Below are 27,178 nucleotides of genomic sequence, written 5' to 3'. Positions count from 1 at the left end.
GTCATATATTTGAGATTTGCCCCATTTAGCAAAGCTCTTCTAAATTAAAACTGAATATGTTCAGGTTACACAGTTGGGATGGGGAAAAAAACCTGGATAAAACTGAAACCATTCCAGAGATGTATACAGTTATGTGGGGAATAGATCTAAAGTGTGTGTGTGGAAGGGAATCAGTTGAGAACTTCATCTAAGCACTGCAAACTTTGCTTGAAATTTGAAGAAGGAAAAAAAAAAGTTTGCTTCGTTTTGTGCATCTGGTCCTCGTCCCATCCCACCTACTTTCAGACAGGGTCAGAAGTACCAAAGTACTGTATTCAGGGCTAGAAGTCTCCCAGGAATGGCCCCACCTCCATAGCAGAGGTTTGAAACAGAAGGTATGAAACTTCTGGAAACTATTCCCTCCCAGGGATGACCTTCTTGCACCCCTGTGCGTTGAGTATACAATACTAGTCAGTATATACAAGCCCCGCAGATGCTCAACCCAAACTGGTCATTATTTTGCATATTTCAACCAAGTGTCATTTGGGAGAGATGGCCGGGGGAAGAATGAAGAAAGGAGTTCGCTACATTTTTACACAGTCAGGCATTCCCACTCCTGAGCATGGGCAGAGATTACAGTCACGTTACAGGGCCTGGAAGCACGGCTGGCCTACCTTAGCAGCACCGATTTGCTCCTTGCGGAACTTCTCCAGTGGAGTGATCAAGACCTCACCAGCATTCTCAATCTGATGAGATAAAGGCACAGGTTATCAGCGTCTCTCCAGCACGGTCTCCTCACACCCGCTTGGCTCGTAACTGTTTCGTGTCTGTTCAATTTAAGGTTACGATCTTCAGGCAGCCATCTGCCCTTCCTATGTGTTTATACACATTTCAAGGCAACCTAACCTGATTTAAACCTATCCAACATCTAAAAAACAAAGAACTACTTGGTCTTTGATCAGAGGATCTCAAGACACTTTGCAAACATTAACTCCTGTGAGAAACAGGATCACTGTCCCGCTTCACAAATGAATAAACTGAGGCACATGAGAAGGGGGAGGAGAAATTTGCTTGTCATATGGAGGAAAAATCATTGCATAGACAAGTATGCGGTCAGTATTAAAGCCAAAAGCCACAAAACCCAAATCCCTAAATCAGTGGTTCTCAAACTTTTTGGTCTAGCCCAATGCAAAGCTTTCTGCAGACCACCAGCAACTAATGGAAACTCAACGTTAATTCTATAATTACACCAGAGCCATTCTGCTAGTGCTGCAGTCAGGGAGAATGGTTTAATTTAACCAGTAAACATTAATCATTTCTATTAAACAGATTAATCCACTAACCATGGAACCCAAGAAGAGTTAATTTGATCTATGGGAAGCCCTAAACCTCATACCTTTTTTGGTATGAGAGCAGCAGGGGAACTGAGGTGTCTCAATTGGGAGCCAAATCAGTGAGGATTCTGTAGTTTTAGAGGGTGGGGTTTTTTTTGTTTGTTTGTTGGGGTGAGGGTTTTTTTGCTTCTTGCTTGTGAAGTCCCAGACTGATTTTTTGTGGGTCTGTGGCCCCCAACTCAAAAAAGGCTCCCCAACCTTGCCATAAATAAAGACGATGCTGAAAGCTTTTGTGTTTGTCATAAATTAATATTTTTCTTTATTTAAAATGAGTGTTGGTAAACTAACATGAGAAAATTAAAGCACCTAATCTGTTCAGCAATTTAAATGAATATTTACTTTCTTACTGGTTAAAGTACACCACTCTCCCTAACTATAGCACTAGCAAAATGGCTCGAGTGGAATTATATAATTAACCATGAGTTTCCATTAGCTGCTGGGGGTCTGCAGAAAGCTTTGCATTGGGCTAGACCAAAAAGTTTGAGAACCACTGAATTAGGGCTTTGAGTTTTGTGGCGTCTGGCTTTAAAACTGACCGCATACTTGTCTATGCAATGATTTTCCTCCATATGACAAGCAAATTTCCTCTCCCCCTTCCCATGTTCCTCATTTTATTCATTTGTGAATCAGGGCAGTGACCCTGTTTCTCACGAGTTAATGTTTGCAAAGTGTCTTGAGATCCTCTGATCAAAGACCAAGTAGTTCTTTGTTTTTTAGATGTTGGATAGATTTAAACCAGGTTAGGTTGCCTTGAAATGTGTATAAACACATAGGAAGGGCAGACGGCTGCCTGAAGATCTTGACCCTAAATTGGACACAAAACAGTTACTAACCTCACTCAGTCATTCTTGAGGCAAGCCCATCTCATGCGAAGAGTCTACATTTCAAAATCAATTCGACACTCTCACCAGTTTCTATTCACCACCAACCTCAGGCCCATAAACCTAAAGCCCATTTTTACTCTGCTCTCTATGTGAGCACTGGACAGGTCTCTCTCAACATCATGACCACCCTGAACTTTCAACCCTCCCCTCAATCAAAAAATGATATAGAAGCAGCAGAAGGTTTAACTCAGAAGCCACAAGCCTCAAAGTCCCTACCATGCGCATTCGTTCATCTTCAAGATTCCGGAGAACGGTGGCAAATTCTTGCAGAGATTTTGCTGAAAGAAACACCACCAGGTTCACTATGTAAAATACATCGTAAAGTCTCTAACATTAAAAGTAATTTGGGCTACACATTACAATCATGTAACAAGTCTGATGGATCAACCTGGATAGGAGAAGGTTAATGTTGGTTGCCTAGGGGAAGACAACTAGAAGGGTAGCAGATGCTCCTTTACACTAAAGTAAAAGGCTATGTTTTGTTACCGGGATCACAACATTCAGAGTCCAACTGGATGGATCCTCATCTCCTTCTGTTTGTCCACACAGCAGTGGCCAGGAGGGCTTTTTTCATCATTGCTTAGCAAGAAGGTTGTAGCCTTCGCTTTTGGGTCAGGACCTTCCTATATTTAGCCAGGCCCTTCTCCCACCAGATTCACGGCTGCACTGCTGTAAAACATGAAGGGGCTAATGGCACGGTATTGCCAATTAAAAGCCCTGGGCCCTGGACCTCTTTCCCTTAGCTTGACAAGATTCTAGTTTCTTTGGGCTTCGCGCAAGGGTTGGGCCATATTGTTTCTACAGACTGGGAAGAAATTTAATGGAGCTTCTGGGCCCACTGAGACTTCACATGCATTTCTATCACTTGTCAATGAGCCCCTCGGTCTGATCAGCTCCTTCCAGAATTATGAAAAAAGAGATCCCTTTAATGTAGCCTTACCACTTACCTATGCATATTTCATCGTCTGTTTCTGCATCTCCTATACACCGGAATTTAAACTCATTTAGGGAATCTGCAAACTTCCGCTTTGCTGAAGACAGATCTGTTGAGCAGAGGGGGAGGGAGGGGAGAAATCAGGGGTATTAAGAAGTATGCAACAGTCAGCCATGTCCCTTCAGCCCTGGATGCTGTCAGATCTCCCCCAGGCTCAGCCTACTTGCTTTGATAGTGACTGAGTGAGGTGAACACCCCTGCCATCCAAGAGAAACTCCAGGAGTAAAATCCTGGCCCCATCAGTGAGAGTGCTGCCATGGTCTTCAAAGGGACCCACATGCTGAGTGGCATTCCTCCTTGTGAGTCAGTGCTAAACCAGTGCACCTGGACTGCAGAAAAGGAAAGATGGCAGCCCAGCTGGCCCAGCAGAAGTCTAAACAGGTAACGAATTGCATTCTGCCTCCTATTCTGCTGTAAACCGTAGCACTGTCCATCAGCTGCCAAATTCACCCCAGGCAATGACAGCATTTCAGTGGTGGGGGTGGGGGATGTGAGTCCACTAGATAACTTGCTGCATCTTACATGGCATGTGGTTCTTTTCGCTGAAAGCTGTCTTAAGAGTTAATAAATACACCTGTCTGTTACTGTACCATTCACAGCTTTTAGTCACAATCTAAACCCCTTGAAGTGAGCACTTGGAATAGGCTGCCGTTTCCAAAACAGTATTTTCCAAAGATTCTCATAAGGGTTGCCAAATGGTTTCAGAAAAAATACCCCCCAAAAAAGCATGGCCCCTTTAAGAAACGCATAGTGAGGCTTTTTGACCCTGCCCGCCATCTTGCCTCCTTGCACCGGGCCGCACAGCTCCCCTGCGGAATGCGGTAAGCACTAGGGTTGCCAGGCCGCCTCCGTATTGAGCCGTACAGCCTGGGATTTTCGCCTCCTGGCCAGGAAAAAAAAAATTAGAAAGTACTGGACATTTTAGGTGTTCGGTATTTTCTGAATTTTTTTACCGGACAGGAGGCGAAAATACTGAACTGTCCAGTTCAATACCGGACACCTGGCAACCCTATGTGCCTCGGGAGCACAATGTCATCAGGCTCTGGGTGCAAAATATGCTCCAGAATCATGTAGGGACTTTGGAAATCCTGTCACAGTCCCCAGATCTAAATGTAAGCACAGGCACACACAATAAGCAAGATGGTCATCCTAGGAAAGTGAACACATAATCCAGGCGTGGGAAATGATCCAGCATCAGAAAGAGAGACCAGCAAGCAGCAAAACCTGCCAGATACAAGATGAATGGAAGGAAGGACAATCACTGCTCTTGTGAAGGTCCTTTCGCCTTCAGAAAGCAACAGAACATCCTGGTTAAGTTCTAGTCCAGGAAATGCATATTTGTGACTCACAAAGATTTCAGTTGGGACCATTTGTGTATCTTTGGCGGGGGAGGAGCAAAATGCAAAGGGACTTTTGGAAGCTGTTCTGGTCATCAGGATAATTACCCACAAGCACATGGCTCAGCTGTCTGGAAGGGACATGGGAACAAAACGTTTACATTTTTAAAAGGATACTCCCAAGATAACAATCTTTTGCATAAAAGTCTCTGTACTTGTTACTAAAAAGCCCTTTACTTTCTCATCCTTTATATAGCTGCTTTGCCTTTCTGGGGAAGGGGGGGGGGGACATTGCCACTTCCACAGAAAAACTAGAACAGCTCGTGTATTCGACCTAAGTTGCATGACAACATCCCCTCAAGACCAAGAAGGTATCTTAGAAATCAGACCCGCCATTCTCTAGATTTCAAAGAGGTTTATCTGCAGAAAGGTCCTCTGTGGCACAAAGCAGCCTTTTCCTCTCCACACATACAGCTTTCGCTATATACGCACATCTTTCATCCTTATACGTGCTGCTGCCAGGCCACTTCCAGGATCCACTTATTGGCCAAACTGGTCTCTCCTCCTGTAAACAGTCAGCAACAAGCCCTGGCATCCCATTCCTCTTCTCTCTCCCCACCCCGATACCCTGGGTTTACTTAGAACAGCACTAATGGAGGAATCCAGCTGGCTCCTCATAGGTCCAGGGTCACTGCAGAAGGCCTAGGGGGGATGTGGTTCCATTAGTTTGTTTGTATTTTCCCAGGAAGTTTCTTGCATCCCTGCGTTTTTTTGGGGGGGGGGGGGCAGCTGGTTTTATTTGAAAAGAGGATTTTGAGAAAGGGTGGAATGGACAGGGGCTTGCTTCTATTCTTCCAGTGTTGTTGCTCGACAATATAAAGACATCAGGGCAGAGTGGCAGTACATTCAGGGAGCACAAGGACACACCGGCAGCATCATACACCATGGTGCGAACGGCCTCAAATCTTTCTTCCGGAACTGGAAAGTGTAGAGTGCTGGAAGAAGGCCTCTCCAATTAACGCACTGCCAGATGAGCATGGCTGCCAACTCGCAAGTTCCTACCTAAACAGGACTAACTGGGACTCTGAAATGATGCTTTTATTAAGGGCCAATGTAGCAAATGGGTCGGGGCGGTGGGTGTGCACATGTGGGCATGTTAATTTTCCCAGAAAAACATTGTTAAACATCTCAGTACTCAGAATACTGAACTCTGATTATGTTGACGCCTGCTGTATTGGATTTCCGGGATTGTCACATAAGCCCCTGCCCACCAAGAGTTTTGATTGTTTTGCAAAACAACCCTTCTGTTTCAGCATCTGACATACAAGACGGAGAACTAAACACTTGTTCACTTCCCTGCCACCTGCACCCCCCACTGCCTAGGGTTGGTGGTGGCTTATGAGGGTTGAGTTTGACTGGATCACTGAGGATCTATGCCAATCTTCTGCTTTCCTAGTTAAAAATAAAGGAACTAATGTTAATTACACAAGGAGCCATTTCCTGTTTCCAAGCTCAATGCTGACCTCCGGGGCTGCTGGTTTTGTTTGCAGCATATTTTTCTGTACTCGTCTCTTTAAACACACCATGGGCTTAATGACATCCTGACTATATTATGTGCTGTAGATCCCCAGTCAAAACAGATTTACTACAACATCATTCACTCCCCCAGCTTTCTGGGCAGGATCCAAAAGCCACATTCTGCCCTGGAGAGAAGGAGTGGAGAGCAGCTGGTGAAAGAAGCTGGCAATGAGCCAAGCACACACCAAGTCCAGCTCGCACATTTCAGCCCATTTCAAACCATCAGCGAAAAACATGACATGGTCAAATAGAGTTCCATTTCAGCAGCATCCCATTGGTATGGCTACCCCCCACCTAAATAAGTAACATATTTTGTACAAGAAACTGGGAGTCAGGACAACTGGGTTCTTTTCCTAGCTCTGCTGTAGCAACACAGGATCTATCGTGATTATAGGAAACTGTATCATGTCCCCAAGAGCTCCCAATCTGAGGAGATCACAGAGCTCCATTTCCTCTCCATGAAACTGCACGGGATGAGAACAAGTGGCCAACCGTACACCAGGGATGTGAAAGGTTAACCAGTTAAAACCACTAAGCATTACCCTTAATGGGTGATGCTTACCGGTTCCTGTTAACCGATGAGGGCTGGAGTAGCTCCTTGCCTGCCCTGGCAGGGGGCTGCTCCAGCCCCAGAGGGCCTGCTGCAGACAGGGGCTGCTCTGATGCCTCCAACTGAGGTGGGCGGAAGGGGAGGGGAAATGGAGGGGAACACTCCAGCCTGGCCTGGTCTCCCCTCCCTTCCCCCCGTGCCTCCTTTAACTGGTTAATAGGGATGAGAATGACTAGTCAACTGTCCAATAAGCAAATGCTTATTGACAGGGCTTGACAAACGTCAGCGAGAGCCACTCGCTAGCCCCACACTTCGCACGCGCCAGACCAGCACTGCGGTTTGTCAAGCCCTGCTTATTGGATAGTCAACAGGCTAGTCGGCTAGTTGCTTTCCCCTCACCCCCCCCCCCCTGCCTTTCTGCCTCTTTCTGATAGAGGTAGCGGTGGGGGGGGGGAGAAGGGGGTGCTTCAAAGAGGCAGCGCTGCGTGGAGCCTCACACCAGACCCTGGCCTCCACGTGGCGCTGCCGCTTTGAAATGCCATGTGCCCAGGGTCACCGGGGGATTCCCTCACTGACCCTGGGCTCCATGCGGTGCTGCCGCTTTGAAATGTCACAGCGAGCCTGACAAACGACTCCCCATGGTGCTTCAAAGTGACAGCACCACATGGAGCCCGGGGTCATCTGGGTACTCCCTGATGACTCTGTGCTTCCCACAGCACTTCCGCCTTTGAAGTGTAGCAACAGCCTTGGGGGTGTTGCTACACTTCAAAGGCAGAAGCGCCCTTATCGACTAGCCAGTGCAAATTGCATTGATTTATTTCATTAGCCAAATAATCGAAATTTTACATCCCTACTGGTTAACCAGTTAAACATAACGTTTAACCGGTTTACCAATTCCATGGAACTTTACATCCTTACCATTCATGGTTGGCGCCTGTGTTGTCATGAAGTGCGACTGAAAAGAGTGACATGACAACGGGGAGCGAGGGGGGGGGGGTTTACAGGAAACCAACACATGGGTGAAAAACAGCTGACTCAAAACTGAACTGTGGCAACACTGAAGTGATGCTGCTTGGATGGAGAAGAACATTTGAGAATTAGCCTGGATATCCTCCTCCTCCTCTTCCCACTGAAGGCATCCAAGGATTACTTAATGAATGAGGGACCAGCTAGGGAAACCATATTTCCCAAAAGAAAAATGGGACACTGACTGGGCATGGTCAAAGCCCCTCCTTCCAGTCGCTCAACCACCTGATTCTCTCCACTCCTCTTCACAAGCTGGGGCTGGCCCCAGACTTTCACCTGAGACTGGCTGGCTCATGGCTGCCATAGGTCACTTGAACTGCACGCCCCCCCCCTCCCAACTCCACATTGTACCTCTACCCCACGCCACACCTTTTGCCAAAAAAAAAAAAAATCGAGCATTTATCCTGTTTACTCCTGCCAACTGATCCAGCTGGCAAGAATACATGGCACAACTGCTCACTCTTTTGGCAAAAGTCAGGATGACCTACACTGTGCTTAAAAAAGGGGCTGCCCTGGCCAAAGTGGAACGTCTTCCCAGCCTAGGTCCGGCTCAACTTCCAATCCTAAGACACTCAGAACTTTGCCACATAAAACTAATATACCAGGAAAATGCTTCAGCACTATAGAAAACCCCAACAGATAGCTGGGAAAGTGGGGGACAAGATGTAAACAGGGACTTGCCCAAGGTCAGCAGCACAGCCAATATTAGAATTCAGTGGCACCTTAGTGTATGTCTACACTGCGGGATGAAGTCGAAGTAGCTAAAACTGGCTTTTGGTGCCATCTACACTGCAGGAAGTGAAAACAAGGTTACTGGCATCGACTGGAGTGCCCCTCTCACTTCGAATTAGCTGTCTTAACTAGACCACTAATTCAAACTCTGGAAGATCGACAGCAACAGCTTCAATCTTTTCTTCTTTAGCGTAGACGAACCCTTACAGACTTAACGTTATTATAGAAAAAAAATGAACTTTTCTGGGCAGATGAACAGATTCTGAGGAAGTGGGTTTTACCCATGAAAACTCATGACACCATATATATTTTTCTTAGTCCCTAAGGCAGAGGTGGATAAAAGGGCCTCTGTAGGCTGGATCTTGCCTGCCAAGCAAGTGATCTGGCTCACGGAGGCCCTACTGCTCCCCTGCCCCCAGGCCAATGAGGGGAGCACAAAGCGCACAAAGTCTCCTCCCACTCTGCCCCAACCCTGCAAGGAGCGCGCAGTGCTTAGAAGTGCCATGCACTCCTGGCAGGGTAGGAGAAGACTTCATGAGTTCCACTGCCCCCAAGCCCTGATAGGCCTGGGAGCAGGGAGGGAGGAAGCACGCAAAGTCTCCTCCCGCCCTGCAAGGGGCTCATCACTTCAAGTCAACCACCAGCTGCTGCTCAGCTGGTGGGTTTACTCTAAGCACAGTGCTTCCTTGCAGGGCAGAGAGCAGGAGACTTCATGTGCTCTCCCTCCCCAGGCCCTGATTGACCTGGGGGCAGAAAGGGGGAGCACATGACATCTCCTCCCACCACCAGGGGCACAGATACCTAAAAGGAACCACCAGCTGTTCTGAACAGTTGATGGTTCTTTCTGGGGCGGAGGGAGGGTGCAAAGACTTTGCAAGCTCCCCCACAAATCAGACCAATCAGGGTGTGTGGGTGGGGAAGCATAGAAGTGTCCTGGCCCCGCCCCTTTTGCCTGAAACCCTAGCCCAGAGCCACTTAAAAATTTTCTACAGTGGCCCCCAGTCAAAAATTATTGCCCACCCCTGTTCTAAGGACTACTCGTTTTTCAAGCTACAGACTAACACAGACTACCACTCAGACTATTGGAATTCAGGAGTTTCTGAGACTCCAAGCTCTGGATCATCCCTGGCTGTACTTCTGAATTCTGACCGAGTCAATACAGTCACACGTAGCAGTGGCACATGCTGCCCATACGTAACCAAACAATTCCCGAAAGCACAACAAGCTTTATCTGCTATGTTAGGTGCAGATGTGTGAACCACTGCAGCGAGGCTGGCTTAAGGTCTGACCACTGTTGCACTTGGCTGCTCATTTAAAACATTCTTTGTGGTATAAGCTACACAGAAGTACTTCAGAGCAAAGAAACAGCCTTCAAAGACCACGCCTGTCTTTTGCTACACTTCAACAGTCTCCCACAGTGCATTAAAAATAGACAGAGGATGGCAGGCAGATCATTTCCACCAGGCAGAGATAAAATTAAAATTGTGCACAGTGACTTGCTAAGCCACACGATCAAATCGCAAAAAAATAAACTAGGCAGCTAAATTAGAGATAACCCTGAATGTACCAAGAGGGCTATGCAATTGGGGCTAGAAAGCAAGGGACAAAGAGGGTACCACTGTGCACATTTCATCTGTTAAAAAACTTCTCATGCAAAAAAAAGACAAATGTGGTTTCCATTCCCCTTTCTGTATCAATACTTAAAGCAACACTGGCAGACATGTTTAGACTCCTAAAATACAGGTTTTCTTTAAAAAAAAAAAAAAAACACCTTTTAGAAAATGTAAGATTAACAGAAGGGTTTCTATCACCATCATTTTAAAAAAAAAGGAATGAAGCAGTTTGCTTAATGTACAGCAGAGATGCGCAATAATTTTAGCAGAGGGGTCACATCGTGAATTTGTGTAAGTCATCACAGGCTGCGCTCCACACTTTACTATATTAACGGAGGGAGTGCGGTCTTAACAGAGAGTTTGGGTGCTAGAGGGAGGTCTAGGCTAGGACAGAGACGGAAGTTTGGGTGCAAGAATGGGTTCTGACCTAGGGCAAGGGGTTGAGGTGTGAGGCACAGGCTTTGGTCGGGAGGCGCTTACCACAGGCGGCTCCTGCCCCATGGTGCATTGGGATGCTCAGGCAGGCCAGACAGAAATGTTAAATGGGCTGGATTCAGACCCTGCACCATATTTTTTCCTTCCCTAGTGTACAGATTTCCTTTGCATTTTTTGCAACCCAAACACTGCAACACTGTGATCGCACATGAGAGCCTGAAAGTGAAACTTACTAGTCTCCACTGGCAGAGTTGAAGATTGATACAGAATTTAAGCAGCAAAACGTGAAAAGAAAAATGTGATTTTTAAAAATACTTTCCCTTTTAATAATTTATGGTGCTCTTCACAAAAATATGCATTATATGAGCTGAGGTAATGGCCCTGAAACAAAAAGAGGCGAAGAAGTGGCTGAATGGCAGATACAGAATTTTTTTTAAAAAAAAATCTCAAAAAAGCATTAAAGGCTTCATTTGTTCTGGTAGATACACAAGGATTTTTTAGCACTTGCTATTGGCCAAGGACACCGAGACTAACCTCAAAACATTTGGAGGCCAAGTGAGTTTGGTCTCTCAGTATTACAGAAGGAAACACAACATGCTTTATCAAAAAAGCAAACAAACTCTGAAATAAAATGCATGTGACTCTGAGCCAAACTGAGCCGGGTTGCACTTCACCACATCTTGGTAATTATTAGCTAGCTCTGTATGGAAATTCACAGCTTGAATTCTCAGAGGCAGGTCTGAATCATTGTCAGTCTGCAGAAGAACACACGCACACACGCATATCCTGCCCCCCTTTTCCCAGCCACCTCATGTAATTTTACTTTTGAGGTTTGCTGATGAGCAAACCCAAAATCCCAGGGATGCTCAAATGAAAGTGCTGCACCTTGCCTTATATTGGGAAGAGAGGGAGGTACGTGGTTAACCGGTTAGTCTCACACTTATGGGTGAGGCTTACTGCTTCACTGGTAGGGACTAGAGAAGCGCCTTACCCACCCTGGGCAAGGGGCTGCTCCAGCCCCAAGGCCCACTGAAGGTAGATGCTGCTCCGACCGGCTGGCCAAAGCAGCCCCTGTCTGTGGCGGGCCCACCTGCACACTTCTCCTGCCACAGGTTATACACTGGCTCCCTGGGATCAGCCAAGCTTCCCTGGGAGATGGGGCTGGCAGCCATTGCCAGCCCACTCCAGGGGAAGCAGCTTCACTGCACGGGATATGCAGCATAGAGCTTAAATAAGTTTTATACTGAAAAGTCCGCAGCATGTGTAACTGCTAGGATTTGTAGGGGTTACATGGTTATATTTTTTAAACAACTTTTTACATCCGGGGGTGTGGAGGAAGGGAATAAAATCAGGCATGACCACGGAATTCTACATCAGTTTGATTCAAGTCTGGCTCACACACGAGGTTGGCAGGTTATAGAACCTGGACAGAGAGATCTTAATTGTTAACTAAACCTGAAACTAGGCAAACATTACAAACAGAGCTTGGAAAGCTTCAGCGCTCGATCTATCATCATCATCTATGAACTGCATGCTAACCCTAAGTTCTCAGCCACCACTAGATGGTGTCCTGTGACATGCCAGATAACACATGAAAGGAATGCATTTGACAGCAGCATAAATGGACTCTACAAAGACAAAAGTGCATCCATAAGGGAGGAATTTATAAGGGTTTTTTTACATGTGTTTGATAGGAAATATTAATAAAATATCGGGCAAGAATAATGATATAGTCTGTTCAAGCACATTCAAGAATCCAGTTTTGTCAGTTTCCAGCAACCGCATACTGCAAATTCTCTGCATTTAAACCCCTTGGTATCCCATCCCCAGAATTCTGATACATTAGCACAAAAAATAATGAAGGTTAGTGTTGGAAGCAAAGATTCAAATACAGCCACACTGTAGTATAGCACTTTATTTCAATGGCACAATAAACATTTCTAAATGTATAACTGCCTCTTTAATGAAATTTAAAAAAAAAGACAAAACAAATCAAGAATGAGGTAAACAGGCAGTATTGTTCACTGCAACAATATCCACTTGCTTAGTTTTGGCATAGTGTCTTGTACACTGGTAGAAGGGTGAAGAGAAAAAAAATGAATGAATAATGATCAGATGTGCTCTCTTTCCTAGCACCCTTTCTGCTCCCTCTGTACTTCACGGTGCAAGGTTACAATAATGGAACTAGGAAAGGGCAAGGTTAGGGAAAGAGATTGCATGGTGGATAATTGGCTTTATCCACAGGCTAATGCCAAGCAAAATGGCCTCTGGATAGGCTCTGAAGTGAAGCAAAGAAGGGTTTCCAGAGAGATGGGGGAAACAGATGAAAAACATCAGGACCTTCCAAGTGGGATGAGCAAAACTAAAAGACAGATCATATAGAATCATAGAATAATACCACTGGAAGGGACCTCGAGAGGTCATCGAGTCCAGCCCCCCTCCCTCAAGGCAGGATCAAGCTCCGTCTACACCATCCCTGACAGATGTCTATCTAACCTGTTCTTAAATATCTCCAGAGAGGGAGATTCCACCACCTCCCTTGGCAATTTATTCCAATATTTGACCACCCTGACAGTTAGGAATTTTTTCCTAATGTCCAATCTAAACCTCCCCTGCTGCACTTTAAGCCCATTACTCCTTGTCCTGTCCTCAGAAACCAAGAGGAACAAATTTTCGCCTTCCTCCTTGTGACACCCTTTTAGATATTTGAAAACCGCTATCATGTCCCCCCTTAATCTTCTTTTTTCCAAACTAAACAAGCCCAGTTCATGAAGCCTGGCTTCATAGGTCATGTTCTCTAAACCTTTAATCATTCTTGTCGCTCTTCTCTGTACCCTTTCCAATTTCTCCACATCTTTCTTGAAATGTGGTGCCCAGAACTGGTCACAGTACTCCAGCTGAGGCCTAACTAGTGCAGAGTAGAGCGGCAGAATGACTTCACGAGTTTTGCTTACAACACACCTGTTGATACAACCTAGAATCATATTTGCTTTTTTTGCAACAGCATCACACTGTTGACTCATATTCAACTTGTGGTCCACTATGACCCCTAGATACCTTTCCGCCATGCTCCTTCCTAGACAGTCGCTTCCCATCTTGTATGTATGGAACTGATTGTTCCTTCCTAAGTGGAGCACTTTGCATTTCTCTTTATTAAACCTCATCCTGTTTACCTCTGTCCATTTCTCTAACTTGCTAAGGTCATTTTGAATTACGTCCCTATCCTCCAAAGAAGTTGCAACCCCACCCAGTTTGGTATCATCTGCAAACTTAATAAGCGTACTCTCTATCCCAATATCTACATCATTGATGAAGATATTGAACAGTACGGGTCCCAAAACAGACCCTTGAGGAACTCCACTTGTTATCCCTTTCCAGCAGGATTTAGAACCGTTAACAACAACTCTCTGACTACGGTTATCCAGCCAATTATGCACCCACCTTATCGTGGCCCTATCTAAGTTATATTTGCCTAGTTTATCAATAAGATCAGACTACAGAATGGGGTGGGGAAAACAGACCAAGTCAATATGGCCTCCAAGGACTTTCAGAAGCATTTGAGAAGCAAGTGAAAGGAATGAGAGATGTTATATCCAAACCCTGCAGTACTGTAACTACAGGGAGACTAGATACTTTGAAAACTTTGATAAAATCTTGAGCATAAGAATGGCCATAGCAGAGGTCAGTAAAAATTCTCTCAGTCAGATGCTACTGAAGTAGAGACAAGAAGCACCACAGGGAAGGGTTCTTCCTAGTCAGCCTTAGCAATTGGCAATTCTGCCTTATAAAGTTTAATTCTGATCAGTAAAATTGTGGGTGTTCTTTTTCATCTAACCCTTTTTAATATCATGTTAAATTCTTGACTTCTTGTGGCAATGAGTTCCACAGATCAAATTCTGGAGAGTGTGAAAGAACCCTCTTAATTATCTCATGTGTGTTGCCCTTTCATTTTCACCATGGTCCCCTCACTTTGGTATTCTTCTTGGCCCTTTATTAGAACTCATAGCTTCCCTTCTCCCTACCACCTGTGTCTTTACATACTTCTAATCACCACTTCCCTTCTCAATACTGTACTTTCATCTCCAAACTGTAGATGCACCCAAACAAACCCTGTTCTTTCACACTCTAATTTCACAGCAGTACTAGGCTGATCATTCCCGGAAAGTAAACTTGACAGAAAGCAGGCTCAAATACGACACAATGCAGGCCTGACCATGTAACTATGGCAACTAGTAAGCCAAATAAAATGCCCCTTTAAAAATGATGTATTGGCTCATTATTACAATATAGTGTTACAGGGTGAAAATTTACGGTAACAACTACAGTAGCACTTTCCTTTTGGAAAGCTTCAACCTTCCTGGAAGGAGGTTTACAAATAAAAAGCCCTGCCAAAAAAAATTAAAGAGAATCCAAGACACCAGGAGAGAAGCTAGATGAGAAGAGCCGACATTAATGTAACCTAACCATTTATAATGATCATATGGTCAGAGACACCTGGGCAAGGAAGCATCAGACTGTGTATGTCTTGAGGATAATGCTATAAAACACTTATTTCCTCATTACATTCTACATTTTCTCTGCCATTAAGGGGAAGGGAGATGGTTGGAGAAGACTATGGGGGGAGCCATTAAGAGTGAGGAGGTCTATACCTATCAGGATTAATTCACAAAGAAAGGCTGTCTACAGACAGCAAATAGTTTCTATAAAACAAGACTATAAATATTATATGGAGTGCCTGCCAGAGTTTTAAAGGGGACTGTGCCATTTAAACATGAGTAAAAATAGTCTTTGAGGTATAGCCATGTTAGTCTAACTTCAAAAACGAGTAGCCCTGTGACTAGGAAATTATTTCAAAATAACTATTTTGAAATAGCATGACCACACTACAAAGAAGTCCCGAAATTTGTCCAAGGCAGGCTCCATTAATGTGGATGCACTAGCTCAACTTAGAGCCGGAAGCACTGAGGAATAGTTACTTTGAATGACTGTGGGGGGTAGTTATTTTGAAATAGCAGCAGCAGAGCAACCACACTACCGCTATTTCCCCATGAAAAGCAGGCGTTATTATTTTGAAATAACCATATTTTGAAATAACTAACTTGGTAGTGTGGACGCTACATTTGTAAATTCGAAATAGATCCCAAGTGTAGACCAGGGCTTCAAGACTAATACATGTATGGGAACATGAGCTTTTGTGAGTAAAACCCACTTCATCAGATGAGTTGGAGTGAAAATATTATATAATTCTGTAACAGCAAAAACCCGTCAAGTGTAGGACCCTTGTAAATGAAGCTACTTAAGTAAGCTGGATGAATCCCATTCATAGCTATTGATTTGAAATGTGAATGTCAAAGGCATGGGAAATTGCCTTTGTAGTGCATTAGACAGTTAACATCTTTATTCAAGCCCAGAGAGACAGTGTTAAACATGCAAATGAACTCCAGTTCATCAATCTCTCTCTGTAACTGAGTGACAAAATTCCTTTGTAGAAGAATGGCTACTTTTAAATCCATTATAGACTGGCCAGAGAGGGTAAAGTGTTCTCCCCATGGGTTTATGTGTTTTCCATATCTGATTTGTGTCCATTTATCCTTTGTTGAAGAGACTGTCCAGTTTGGCCAATATACATGGCAGAGGAGCATGGCTGGTACTTGATGGCATATACCACATTATGCACTGGATGTGCAGTTGTATGAGCCCCTGATGTTGTGGCTTATGTGGTTAGGTCCTACAATGGTGTTGCTTGTATAGATATGGACAGATTTAGCAATGGGGTTTGTTGCAGGTGTAGGTTCCCGGGTGAGTGTATCTGAGGTGTGGTGTGTGGCTGCTGATAAGTAGAGTTGCCAGATGGTTTTACCAAAAATAAAGAAAACACACACACACACACACACACACACACACACACCAGAGAAGAGGCTGAGCATTAAGACCCAGGGAATGCATTGCTTTCCCTTGCTCAGGAAATTATCTAGCTTCTCTTTAAACTCTGTTATAGTCCTAGCCTTCACAGCCTCCTCGGGCAAGGAGTTCCACAGGTTAGAACTTTCTTTCATTAGTTTTAAACCTGCTACCCACTAACTTCATTTGGTGTCCTCTAGTTCTTCTATTATGGGAACTAATAAATAACTTTTCTTTATTCACCCTCTCTACACCACTCATGATTTTATATACCTCTATCATATCCCCCCTCAGTCTCCTCTTTTCTAAACTGAAAAGTCCCAGTCGTTTTAACCTCTCTTCATATGGGACCCATTCCAAACCTCTAATAATTTTAGTTGCCCTTTTCTGAACTCATTCTAAGGCGAAAATATCTTTTTTGAGGTGAGGAGACCACATGTGTACACAGTATTCAAGACGTGGGCGTACCATAGTTTTATACAGTGGCAGTAAGATATTCTGTCTTATTTTTTATCCCTTTCTTAATAATTCCTAGCATCCTATTTGCCTTTTTGACTGCCCCTGCACACTGTGTGGAAGTTTTCAGAGAACTATCCATGATATCGCCAAGATCTTTTTCCTGATTTGTCATAGCCAAATTAGCCCCCATCATACTGTACATATAGTTGGGGTTATTTTTCCCCGATGTGCATTACTTTACACTTATCCACACTAAATTTCATTTGCCATAAACATTTTAGGTGTCCAGTATTTTCTGAATTTTTTTACTGGACAAGAGACGAAAATACTGGACTGTCCAGGTCAATACCAGACACCTGGGAACCCTACTGATTTGTTTCAAGTTGGAGATTTGTCTGTAGGCGAGGACTGGCCGGTCTCCAAAAACCTGTGAGAGTAAGGGATCGTTTTCCAGGACAGGTTGTAGATTGGCAATGATGCACTGGAAGTGTTTTAGCTGGGGACTGTAGGTGATAACCAGTGGTGCTCTGTTATTTTCCTTGTTGGGCCTGTGCTAAGTAGATGACTTCTGGGTACTTCTCTGGCTCCATTTCCTCACTTCCCCAAGTATTTAAGTTTTAAGAATGCCCGATAAAGACCTTGTAGGTGGTTGTCTCGGTCTGTGGGATTAGAGCAGATCTGGTTGTATCTTAGGGCTTGGCTGCAGACAACTTATCGCATGATGTGTCCTGGATGGAAGCTAGAGGCAAGAATAATGGTCAGTAGGTTCCAGTATACTGTGGTGTTTATGTGACCATCATTTTTTTGCACTGTAGTGTAAGGATGTAAGCAACTAGTCAATTACCCAATAAGCCTAGGCTTATCAGGTAGTCGAGTCACTATTCAACTAGTCACTTCTTCCCTCCCTCCCCCCACTGCCTCTGTATCAGAGGCAGGAAGGGGTAGAGCAGAAGCCAGTGCTGGGGGGAGCCAAGTTGAAAGGCAGTTCCTCCCCTGTGCCAACTCTGCAGGGGGCAGGGAAAGCAGAGGCACAGCAGGGGAAATGACAAGCCGGGACTAAATAGTCCCGGCTTGCACCAGGTCCCAGACACAGCCTGGTGGCTCTTACATTTAAAAAGTAGAGCTGCAGCAAACCCCCTTATCAACTAATTGCGTACTTGATGGAAATTCCATGACTACTCTATTTGCTTCCTAACCACTATTTAAACATCCTTACTGTAGGTGTCAAGGAAGTTGCTCTCTTGTGTGGACTGGTGCAGGCTGAAGTTGATCGTGGGGTAGAAATCGTTGAAATCCCTGTGGAATTCTTCAAGGGTCTCCTTCCCATGATTATGTCATGAATGTAGCATAAATAGAGGTGGTGTGCTAGGTCAACCATAAACATTTTGGCATATTTTGGGACCATGCAGGTGCCCAGAGCTGTGCCACTGACTTGAAGATATAAATTGTCCCCAAATTGGAAATAGTTGTAGGTGAGGACAAAGTCGCATGAGCAAAGATCAACTTCCCTATCACAAATATGACCACAGAAAACATCCAAATTTTTCCCAGCTCTAAAAAGAAATTACACTGCTCCTTTAAATGAGAAACTGAGTCCACGAGATGTTTACAGGTGCTAGACCGGGCCAGTGTTCTGCACCTCCTGCTGACCAAGAAGCACTTCACCGAGAGCTCATGGAATCAAGCAGCATTGCCGAAGCAGATTTCAGATGAGGAACGGGGATGGGATATCACATTCTAGTCTGGCATTTCCAACAGAGAAAGGGGCATTTCTATCTGCAAGTTCCCTTGGGGCAGCTTCTTAGCCAAAGAGGTTTGCCTACTATAGTCTTGGGTGAACCCCAGAAGGACCTTACTCCTGTGGAAATTCTGTGCCAAAAAATTGTGTGCACCATATTTTTAAAGTCTGCACATTTTATTTCTTAAAAGAACACAATATGATCATGCTTGTTTCAATTACTTTGGTCATTTTATTTAAACAACAGTACAATGACGAATGGGATTGGGAAGCACCGGAGGAAATTCCTAAGCCCTCTCTCTCTAATAATATATTGACTCTATTTCTTTAAAAAAAAAAAAAAAAAAAACCACACACACACACACACACACACACACACACACACACCACAAGTGGTCTGGTAGCACTTTATAGACTAACAAAACATGTAGATGGTATCATGAGCTTTCGTGGGCACAGCCCACTTCTTCAGTTGACTCCAGTCATCCGAAGAAGTGGGCTGTGCCCACAAAAGCTCACGATACCATCTACATGTTTTGTTAGTCTATAAAGTGCTACCAGACCATTTGTTGTTTTTTTTCCTGTAACAGACTAACTCGGCTACCCCCTGAAGCTCTTTATTTCTAGTTATTAGTCAAGAAATCTATGCAGCCAGGGTGACATCACAGGCAACTGAAGAGCAAGTGAGGGCTGGGAACTCAAACCTAAAAGTTACATTGACTACTGATTGTCTCTATAAAGGTCAGTAGCAAAAAAAAAATTCATGGAACACATTTAGGAATTTTTTTTTCAGTCCAAAAATGTAGACCAGTTCTAATCACTAACAAACCATAAGCATTTATACAGCCATACTGTTCTTTACAATAAGGCTCCTTTACACCACTTTGGCAATGTAGAGCAACCTTAAAATTTGTACAACTGCTTTGTACTCCTGGGAGAATTCACTAAGAGTAAAGGAAACAATTCACTAAGCTGGCAGGCGGCTACATTCTGCTCTGCCTCAGGGGACAGAGCCCACCCCACGCCTATTTCCTCAGAAATACCCAAAGCCCTATCCCTCCACATGAACATGCCACAAGCACAGAGTCTCTCCCTCTCAATCACATGCATGATTGCCCAGCCCCATAACCCACCAGTGATTTTATGTCTCTACCAGTTGCTCTACGTGCCAAAACCGACCTGCCTAGATTGCTCGGAAAGGACTCATGACTGCTCTTGTGGCTTCACTTTACTTCCCTATCAGAAGCCATTTTTCTGCGAGGAAGCCAAGAGATCTGCAAGGACCATGAATTCTGCGCATGCTCAGAAATGTAGAATCCCTTCAGGAGTAGAAGGTGCGTTCCTACCAATGGAATTCTAGATCATTGTTTGTGGGGTCTCCTTGCTTGTTTGGAGAGCAATTTACCCCTCAAAGCATTCCCATACGAGAATGGGGCAATGCATCATTTCTGCATTATGCACAGGAGACTCAGGAAGACCCTATAACAGAAGGAGGGCTGCAGATTTCAGCAAGCGACAGATAACAAATGCTCAAGACAATCATGGCAGTACAGCTAGGCACAGTGCTGCATTAATTCCCCGCACTGGAATGACAGAGGGTTGTCAATACAAAACCACAATCTCCAATCTCTTCAGGCCACCCAGCTTTGACTCTCTGATGCCTGACCACCACACATCATGCACATACACACCTACACTCAGTGCAGCCTGCTCATCTGGATGTCCCCTTACAGACATGAGCTTGGGATAAAGTATGAATCTCCTTTCAGGATGCCTTCAGGCCTGAAACTCCCTTTCTGACTCCATCAACCATTCCTGCTCTTCCTCCTCAGTCTCTGCTCAAAGCCCATTTCTAGGCTGCTTATGAACTATATGTAAGCGGGGGAATGGTTCCGCTATTGTGGGAAACTTTCCTGGCTTCTATACTACCCCGGCAAAATGGACCAGCGAAAGGATCTTAGTCCCTGCTCCCACTTATTTTACCCAAAGGGCTCCCTGATCCTCAGGGCTCCCCTTCCACTCTCCTGAGTAACAGAGTCCTCGAAATTCCAACAACGCTGGGTCCTTCTAGGGCTTAATCCCCGACCTTGTAGTCACTTGGGGTAGGGGCAAGGGGTGCTCTCTTCACACTGGATGTTTTCTTGACCCAGTGATCATTACATAAAGTTCAAAGCAAATACAATTTATTAAACAGCAACTGATTAAAAAGAAAAGAATAAGGAAAAAATGAGAAAGGTTAAATGAGAACACGTAGTCCTGTTCTGTAGCACGGGGACATCACAAACAGCAGTTTGCAGAGTGTAAGGACAGTTCACAGTCTGTTCCTTAAATGTCTCAGGGCTCTCTTTCAGGCCCTGGCTGTGCTGCAGGTAGGGCTGCAGGTTGGACATGCTTGCTCTGGCAGTGACCACACAACTTCAGGCTTTAGGTGGCAGAACCCCTCTTCCAGTTGGAGTTACAATCCCTCTCCAAGTCTGGCCTGCAGGGCCTCTTGGCTGGTGGTGTTTCCCTGCCCAGGGCCTCTCCCTTACTTTGCTGGTCCCAGCTGATCACCACACCCAGCTGCAGACTGTGCTGCTTTGCCAGCCTCCATCTCCTTGTGTTGCTCCTCTGACCCCTTTGGCTCCCAGGTCACTGCAGGTCTGCTTCTCACCACTGGGTCTGCGCTTCTTGGGCTGTGTGCGTCTGGCTCCGTCACTGCAGGACTGCCCCTCAGCACAGCTTGCACTCCTTGGACGGTGTGTGTCTGGCTCTGACACTGCAGGTCTGTCTCCCAACACAGCTTGCTCTTCTTGCTGCTCTTCTTAGCTCTCCCTCCTTCTCTCAGAGAGACCCAGAAAATCCCAGCTCACGAAGGACAGCACCTGGCCTCCTAATTTCCTCATTGGCCTGTCCAACCTGTCAATCAGGCTGAGCTGGAGTGTTGGCCTCTTTCCATTATCCCTGGGGTCTGTCAATCTCAAGGCCCTGGTTTTTCAAGGACCCTTCCCCTTTTGGTACTGGGAGCTGGCCAGCCCAAAAACTCCCACTGAGTTTTAGTAAGGGGCTAACAGTCCCCCTACATATAGTTCTATCCATAACAAATCACTGAACAGTATCTAAAGAAACCCAGCCATCACTGCACTAGCACTTCCCTCTTAAGAGACGATGCTGTTTCTTGGTCCTTCCCTGTTTGTATAGCCCGTCCCTTGTCACCTCCTGTTCTAATCCTAATTGTAAGAACTTCAGAGCAGAGTTTCCACCTCTTCTCTGATGTGCGCATGCAGCTGTGGAGCTAGTAATGAAAACATTTTGCCTGCATACTGTTAGAATTTGGGAGAGTGGTGTTTATCCACTGCACAGGAATCCCATGGCAGATAAGAAATACCCATGTGTATTATGTAAGGTTTCGTCTGGATTTACAGTTGCATATCACACCAGTGATTGCCTAAAGGCAGGGCATTTCACCAAGGATGAATCTGACCATATGCCAAAAGTGGCCCCTATTGGACATAGGGTTGTGTAAAAAGCTCCTCTCTGGAGAGGAACCAAGCGTGGCACCCGAAGGGTTAAAAGGGCATGCCAGCTGGTGAAGTTGTCTAATACCCACTCATGTTCAATGAATTTCTTTGCACCACAGAATAGGAAAAAAATATCCAAGATTTCCTCTAGAGACTGCTTGAAACTGAGAATGTTAACACACTAAAATAAATAAAGCAAGGGACCAAAGAGGCCATTTGAACAGCCAATAGATTTATTGTTTGTTACTGCACCAACTTCTCCCCACGGCAAGGGGGGAAAACAACAAGCACAAATCTGTCAGAAAAGAGCTGGATGCCAGATCTGAGGGAAAGATTTCGTCAGCAAGTCATGAGCTGGCAGGCATACCACACCAGTCTTTGAACGCCTCAGCAGTGTTGCCTCTTCAGAAATTCTGAACTATTCCAATGAGATCTAGACCCTGCTCTTCTCTTGACAATTCAAAACTATCTGCATATTTCTTGCTTTCACTTGGGATGCAAATTATTTACCAGGGGTTGGAGGGCAGGTTGTAGACAATGGTATTTATACTAAGTTGTCCACAGTATATGTTAAGCTTTCTGCTTTTTAGGAATAGGTACACACCCCTCCCCCATCATATATCAGTACTCCACATAAATAAAGAAAAATAAATGCCTGCACGAAAGAATTACATGGTGCCTTCATCATGAACAGTGGTTCCATGGGTGCCCTGTGGGTTCTAAAGCCCAGTGCAGATACAAAATTTGTTTCTGCATCCGCATCCATATCTGCAAAAAATGAGCCATAGATATCCACATCCACAGATGTGGATACCTGCAGATATAAAGCGGATATCCACAGATTTGTGGGGCTTTGTTAATGCAGCAGTTTTACTTGGACCCTCGGGGTCAGGTCTTGTTTTGTACTAGATCAGCTGAACAGAAATATTGAAACCCATCACAATGCTCTGCTATTCGAGTCACTGTCACTGATCTTTTACAGTTCTTTAATTACATAAGGAGCCAGGACTATAAAGCTGTTATTTTACAGAAACACTCCAATACAAACACAAAGTCAGCAACTGGACACACAAGATGCCTAATGCCCCAGCCTTCTTCCAGCAATGACAGAGAGAGAGAGAGAAATGCATATCAAGTGCGGCACTACAGCTACACCTAAGCACACTGAAACCTTAGAGCGGCAACAGACTTTCAAAGCCTTGTAAATTTTAATTGCGTTTTAATAACACCATCAAATCTGGTTCTTTCTCCCTGCCTTCTGCCCCAGAAGGGAAGCACACAGAAAATCTAGGGAGTAACTTTTTAAAAATCCTCTTAGAAGGGGAACAAAACAATCTCAATATTGTTATCCTCTTTTTATTCCATGTGGCATGTGCATCTCAGAAGGGGTGGAGTAATGGAATGAAACAAGACAGGCTGTACTTTTATTTTTTTTAAGTAATTGTTTCTTTTGTCTTCACCACCTGGGACAGGGCAAAAGCTGATGCCCAGGCTGTATCATGCCCTTTAATCCAGAAAATCCAGAGTGTACACTAGAACAGCTCTGGCTTTGGTCTATTCTCTTTGTTTACAAGGGGTAAAGAAGTCACACAAACAGCTGATTCATTTCACAGAATGGGTATAAGATTACGAAGATCACATGGTTGCAGCATTTGGCTCTGATAGTAGCACAAAGAATTAAAATATTATGACCCAGGTATAAACCTGTACAAACAGAGCAAATGCTAAAGCACTCCATTTGAAAGGTTCCCTTTTAACCCAAGCACTAAAGTTATTTAGGTACAGTATTTCCCATGTAAAGCACATAACTCCTCCCCCTTATGGGGAAGGGATAGCTCAGTGGTTTGAGCATTGGCCTGCTAAACCCAGGATTGTAAATTCAATCCTTGAGGGGGCCATTTAGGAATCTGGGGCAAATTGGTCAGGGATGGTACTTGGTCCTGCTGTGAAGGCAGAGGACTTGACTCAATGACTCTCAAGGTCCCTTTCAGTTCTATGAGATAGGTATAGCTCCATACATATATTTCTCCAGCAATGTTTAGACATAGAAAAGGAAATTCACCCTTAACTTTGCAACACTGGCTTCTCAGTTTGTGTCACCGTATTGTTTACTGAAAATATGTGTGCATGTAGAGTTAGAACTAGATGTAGGAATTAGATTCTTGGCTTCCTTTCCCATCTCTGCACCTCCTTGTAAGACTTAGGAAAGCCACTTATCCATGTGCTAGTGTTCATCCATTAGTAAGATGGAATATTATTACATATCTTCCAAGGCAGCAAGACAATTAACTAGTATGTATGAAGCACTTTGTGGAAAGGATGGAATTTCACTTCTTCTGTTGGCAAACAGATGACAATCTGCTTGAATGTATCTCAGGAATTCCTGCACAAAACAGCTGATCTGTAGTGTGTTTGTGAACTCTCCATTATGGCCTATTCCATATTAAAAGTTCTACTTGTTTTTATTGTGTACAGGTCACTTGTTAGCCCTCCCTGCTCCCTAGTGGCGGGAATTTGAACACCTCATGTCAGGCTTCCAACACAAAAGTTTTAATACAAATCTGAAACTTGTGTTCATAGAATAATAGAACACTAAAACTAGAAGGGATCTCAAGAGGTCATCAAGTCCAATCCCCTGCCCTCACGGCAGGATGCAGTGCCATCTAGACCTGTGGTCACCAACCCGTCGATAGCGAGGTGTTCGGGCCCCCTTCCCCCCATTTCCTCCTACCCGCAAGAAGTCCCACTACCTACCTCCAGTGACAATGGAGGTAGTGCCGGCTTCCTGTGGGGTGGAAGGAAGTCTGGCAGCTGTGCACCACTTCCGGGGTTTCAGAAAGTCCGTTGGCTGCTCCCCCTCCCCCAAACAGCCGGAGCAGTACCACAACCCAGGTCTGTGGCGTGCCGGGAACTTGCAGCGCGGGGGGATAGGAGTCCCCAGAGGAAGCGTACGCCAGGGCTTCCCTCCTCTGGGGGCGAGAGGGGATAGGAGTCCCAGGAGGCGGCACATGCCGGCGACTCCCTGTCCACTGTTCCCACTGGCACCCTGTCCCCTGCCCCAGCACCCACTGGCACCCTGTCTCCAACACCATGTCCCCTGCTCTCCCCAGCGCAGTTGGGGCCACATTAGTGAGGCTCGGGGGGATTTGGAGGAGTTATTTGTTTGCATCTCACTTGTGTGGCCCCAACTGACTTTTCTGTGGGTCAATGAAACACAGATTTCCTGCCCTTCTCATAAATAAAGAAAACTTTGTTTTGAAACTTTTTGTGTTTGACATAATGTTTTATTTAAAAATGAAGCCTAGCCAAGCCCCCATCTGGCCGCAGCATCGTAACACTCCTGCATCCCCCCAGATCCTAGATCTGAGCCTATCATACACTGGAACCCCCTGTCCTGAGCCTCTCACATCCCCAAACTCCTGCACCCCCACATCCTCAATCTTCTGCCACAAGACTCCTGCACCATCCACACACTGCAAATCTGTGCCATGATCCCATCATACTCCCAAACTCCCTGCCCTGAGCCCCTCACATACCCCAACCCAAACTCCTGCACCCTCATATCCACAAGCCTGTGACTTCCTCAGTACCCCAACCCTCCACCTGACCCCAACACTCCCTAGCCTGGAGCCCCCACCCCGAGCCAGCATCCCCTCCTCCACCTCCTCCTCCTGCATCCAAATTCCCTCCCAGAGCTTGTACCTCTCACCTCTTCCCACACCCAAATCCCTCATTCCCACCCCAAAGCCCACACATCCTGTCTCAACCCAGTGAAGGTATGGCTAGACTGCAGGAGTTTTCCCAGGATTCCAGAGGTATCCTGGAAAAACTCTTCCACGTCCAGGGACACGTTTGTTCCTCCACTTTTTTTTAGCAGAAGAGCAAACATGCTCTTTCGGTAACCCCTGTATTTCTCGTGCCATGAGGAATAAGGAGGCTTCTGAAAGAAGGGTTTTTTCTGACATTTGGCCCAGTCTAGACAGGCCAAATGTTGGAAAAACCTCTTCCTACAGAAGAATAAAAAAAAGTGGCAGTGAAGCCATACACTGAGAGTGTATAAGGGCTGGGGATAGCAAGCAATGGAAAGGAGGAGAACAGAGAGGATGGGGCTTCAAGGAAGGGGTGAGGTCTTGGGGGAAGAATGGGACGGTAGATCTTGGCTTGTTCTGACATTTAAAAAGTGATCTTGGGCATAAAATGGTTGGAGACCACTGGCTTAGACCATCCCTGATAGGGTATGTCTACACTACCACCCTAGTTCGAACTAGGGTGGTAATGTAAGCAACCGGAGTTGCAAATGAAGCCCGGGATTTGAATTTCCCGGGCTTCATTTGCATATTGCCAGGCACCGCCATTTTTAAATGTCCGCTAGTGTGGACTCCGTGCCGCGCAGCTACACGCGGCACGGACTAGGTAGTTCGAATTAGGCTTCCTATTCCGAACTACCGTTACTCCTCGTGGAACGAGAGTGGTAGTGTAGACATACCCATAGATATCTATCTAACCTGCTCTTAAATATCTCCAGAGATGGAGATTCCACAACCGCTCTAGGCAATTTATTCCCTAGAATAAATTTAACCACCCTGATAGTTAGGAACTTTTTCCTAATCTCCAGACAACCTTGCTGCAATTTAAGCCCATTGCTTCTTGTCCGATCCTCAGAGGCCAAGGAGAACAATTTTTCTCCCTCCTCATGACACCTTTTTAGCTATCATGTCCCCTCTCAGTCTTCTCCTTTCCAAACCAGACAAGCCCAGTTCTTTCAGTCTTCCTTCATAGCTCGTGTTCTTTAGACCTTTAATCATCCCCTAGATCCCTTTCTGCCATACTCCTTCCTAGACAGTCGCTTCCCATTCTGTATGTGTGATTGCATTTGTCCTTATTAAACTTCATCCTATTTACCTCAGGCCATTTCTTCAGTCTGTCCAGATCATTTTGAATTATGACCCTATCCTCCAGAGCACTTGTAACACCATCCAGCTCCCAGCTTTGTTCCATGAATGTTTCTATGAACATTCCTTTCAGGAAATTCACTGCGCTGTGCGCCCCTTATGAGAG

At 45.2% G+C, this 27,178-nt stretch overlaps 1 protein-coding gene across 2 annotated transcripts in view; it reads right to left on the bottom strand.

Moving 5' to 3' along the window:
- The window catches only part of ARHGAP26 (Rho GTPase activating protein 26), a 352,726-nt gene that overhangs the window by 252,351 nt on the left and 73,197 nt on the right, over positions 1–27,178 (bottom strand). For both annotated transcript variants that reach the window (XM_006128543.5, XM_014576262.4), the window contains exons 2-4: positions 3,205–3,300; positions 2,474–2,535; positions 654–725 (exon numbers count right to left, since the gene is read on the bottom strand). In XM_006128543.5, the coding sequence (XP_006128605.1) occupies positions 654–725; positions 2,474–2,535; positions 3,205–3,300 (230 nt within the window). The remainder of the gene's footprint in view (positions 1–653; positions 726–2,473; positions 2,536–3,204; positions 3,301–27,178) is intronic.

This window comes from Pelodiscus sinensis, chromosome 16 (assembly GCF_052426305.1).
Source record: "Pelodiscus sinensis isolate ZL-2025 chromosome 16, ASM5242630v1, whole genome shotgun sequence".
Classification (NCBI taxonomy): Eukaryota; Metazoa; Chordata; order Testudines; family Trionychidae; genus Pelodiscus; species Pelodiscus sinensis.
The sequence above is the reverse complement of the archived record's forward strand: the minus strand, read 5'-3'. Positions and strand labels throughout refer to the sequence as shown.